The sequence below is a fragment of the Hippopotamus amphibius genome, chromosome 2, assembly GCF_030028045.1.
Source record: "Hippopotamus amphibius kiboko isolate mHipAmp2 chromosome 2, mHipAmp2.hap2, whole genome shotgun sequence".
NCBI classification, from domain to species: domain Eukaryota; kingdom Metazoa; phylum Chordata; class Mammalia; order Artiodactyla; family Hippopotamidae; genus Hippopotamus; species Hippopotamus amphibius.
The window spans coordinates 208,927,784-208,931,008 of NC_080187.1; the positions used below are offsets into that span (position 1 = coordinate 208,927,784).

Genomic DNA, 3,225 nt, shown 5'->3' on the forward strand with positions numbered 1-3,225 from the left:
CAAGAAGACATAACAATCCTTAACAAGCATGCACCTAATAGTAGACCTTCAATATATCTGAGGCAAAACTGATAGAACTGCAAGAAAAAATAGATGAATCCACTATCATAGTTGGAGACTTCAATGCCCCTGTCAGAAATGGACAGATTGACCAGGAGGAAAATCAGTACATAGTTGAACACAAAACACCATCAATCAAGTGGATATAACTGATGTCCATCCAACAACTTCAGAATACACATTCTTCTCAAGCTCTCAACTTGGAATTCTGTATCCTGAGAAATTATCCTTCCAAAATGAAGGAGAAATAATTTCACAAACAAAAATTGGAAACAAATATGGAACATTTACCAAGATAGAACATTCACCAGGACTGACCACAATCTGGGCCACAAAACGCACCTTAACAAACTTAAAACATAGAGATCATATGATGTTTGCCCTCAGATCACAATGAAATTAAACTAGAAATCAATAACAAACATAGCTGCAAAATCCCAAGATACTTGAACATTAAACAACACACTTCTAAATGACACATGGGTCAAAGATGAAGTCTCAAGAGAAATTTTAAACTATTTGGAACTAAATGAAAGTGAAAATACAACTAATGAAAAATTGTGTGGTGCAGCAAAAGCAGTGCTTAGAGAGATTGGTAGCATTGATCCATGTGTTAGAAAAAAGGGAGATCTAAAATCAACGATCTAATCTTCCATCTCAGGAAACTAGAAAAAGAAGAGCAACTTAAAAAAATATCAAATTGTACACTTTAAATATATGCAGTTTATTGTATGTCAATTTTATCTCAATAAAAGTACTTAAAGAAAAAAAAATGAGGCCAGTAAACAAACAAACAGAAAAGAAGAGTAACAAATCCAAAGTAAGTGAAAGGTAACAAGTCCTATAGAAAAAAAATGGGCGAAGTTTATCAACAGGCCATTTGTAAAAGTGGTAACCCAAACAGGCATATGACGAGAACTATTAAGAATTAAAAGCTTCAATAATGAGATGTTCAATTAAGACAACAATGACATATCACCTTCCACTTATTAGACTGGCAAACATTGGAAAGCTGGACAATGCCAAGTACTGGCAGGTATGTAGAGATGTAGGCTCTTTCACGTGCTGATGGTGGGGATACAGAAGAGTCAACATTTCCAGAGAGCAGCCTGGCATTACATAGACAAATGAACTATATAGTCTAGGACCCAGCAAATCCACTCCTGGGTGAATATGCCAAACAAATGATCACACAGGCCCATCACGGGATACGGATTAGAATTCACTGCTGTGTCGGTTCTGAGAGTGGGAAATCATAGACAGCTGGTTGTCCATCTGTGGAGGAGTAGGTGAGTAAAATGTGGAAGATGCACATGATCTATGTTACTGTGCAGTTGTTGAGAAGCAAGGGATTAGATGCATACCTAGCAACACGAATGGACCTTAAAAACAGTGCTGACGATGCTGAGTGAAAGGAGCCAGCCACACAAGGCCACGTGCTGTATGAGTCCATTTATATGAAGTGTCCAGAATAGGCAGATGCACAGAGTGTTTGCCAGGGGTCCGGGTGGAGGGAGAAAGGGGAGAATTGTTAAATGGGTACGGGGTCTTCACCTGTGGTGATGAGGATGTTTTGGAACAGGGTAGAGGTGATGGTTGGACAACACCATGTGTGTGTATTAAATGCCACTGAACTGTACACTTAAAAAAAAAAAAAAACAGTGCTGAGAGGGACTTGCCTGGTGGCGCAGTGGTTAAGAATCCACGTGCCAATGCAGGGGACTTGGGTTCGATCCCTGGGCCAGGGAGATCCCACATGCCGCTGAGCAACTAAGCCCATGAGCCACAACCACTGAGCCTGAGCTCTAGAGCTCTCGTGCTGCAACTATTGAAGCGCCTCAAGTCCATGCTCTGCAACAAGAGAAGCCATCGCAATGAGAAGCCCTCACACTGCAATGAAGAGTAGCCCCCACTTTCCACAACTAGAGAAAGCCCACACGCAGCAACGAAGACCCAATGCAGCCAAAATTAATTAATTAATTAATTTAAAAAAAAAGTGCTGAATGACAAAAGTAAGAAGCAGGTGAGAACTTAATACTATTCCTATCAATTAAAGTACATGCACAGCTCTTGTCTTCTCCGCCATCCTCTGCGAGGTTGAGTTAGCTCCTCAGCATGTCTTCTGACAAGACTTTCAGGATCAAGCGATTCCTGGCCAAGAAACAAAAGCAGAATCGTCCCATTCCCCAATGGATTCGAATGAAAACTGGTAATAAAATCAGGTACAACTCCAAGAGAAGACACTGGAGAAGAACCAAGCTGGGTCTGTAAGGAGCCTCACAAATGAAGTGGCAAACATTTGTGTCGAGTTCGCTTGCCTCTTACCATATCAGAACGTCACTAATGGGTTATTGTCTGGAAATGAGAAAAATGGGATGTTACCTCTTTTCTTGATGTGTTGGCACCAATGCTCACTGTCAGGCCTGCTAATAAATGATACCTATTGTTGCAAAAAAAAAAAAAAGTACATGCACATATTTTTGTAATTTTCTGTGTATGGGTCATTTATCAGTTTTAAAAATGTGTACCAGGGGCAGGGGGAGGGATGAGTAGATGGACCACAGAGGATTTTTAGGACAGTGAAAATATTCTGTATGTTACCATAATGGTGGATACATGTCATTATACATTTGTCCAAACCCAGAGAATGTAAACACCAAGAGTGAACCCTAATGCAAACTCTGGGTTTTAGGTGATTATGATGTGTTAATGCTGATTCATCAGTTGTAACAAGTGTACCCTCTGGTGGGGGATGTTGTAAATAGGGAAGGCTATGCATGTGTGGGAGCCGCTGTACCTTCCTCTTAATTTTGCTGTGAACCTAAAACTGCTCAAAGAAAAAAAAAGTCTCTAAGAACATAAACACAAAAATTAAAAAATGCATATACAAAAACTTGAAATGGATCATAAACCTAAAACTACACAACTTCTAGAAGAACACATAGGAGAAAATCTTTGATTTTGGGTTAGGCAGTTACTTTTTAAAAATAAATTTATTTATTTATTTATGGCTTCTCTGGGTCTTCATTGCTGTGCATGGGCTTTCTCTAGTTGCCACAAGCAGGTGCTACTCTTTGTTGTGGAGCATGGGATTCTCATTGCGGTGGCTTCTCTTGTTGCCAAGCGCAGGCTCTAGGTACTCGGGCTTCAGTAGTTGCGGCTTGT

At 40.1% G+C, this 3,225-nt stretch overlaps 1 protein-coding gene across 1 annotated transcript; it reads left to right on the plus strand.

Annotated features, from left to right (window-relative positions):
• The first annotated feature begins 2,143 nt into the window (after positions 1-2,143).
• LOC130845898 (60S ribosomal protein L39-like) lies at positions 2,144-2,524 on the plus strand. The gene has a single exon (XM_057723732.1). The coding sequence runs from the start codon at positions 2,176-2,178 to the stop codon at positions 2,329-2,331; it is 156 nt and encodes a 51-aa protein (XP_057579715.1). The 5' UTR covers positions 2,144-2,175; the 3' UTR covers positions 2,332-2,524.
• The last annotated feature ends 701 nt before the right edge of the window (positions 2,525-3,225 follow it).

Excerpts from the sequence above, each read along its gene's own strand:
- LOC130845898 (XM_057723732.1), top strand. The coding sequence starts at position 2,176 with ATGTCTTCTGACAAGACTTTCAGGATCAAGCGATTCCTGGCCAAGAAA.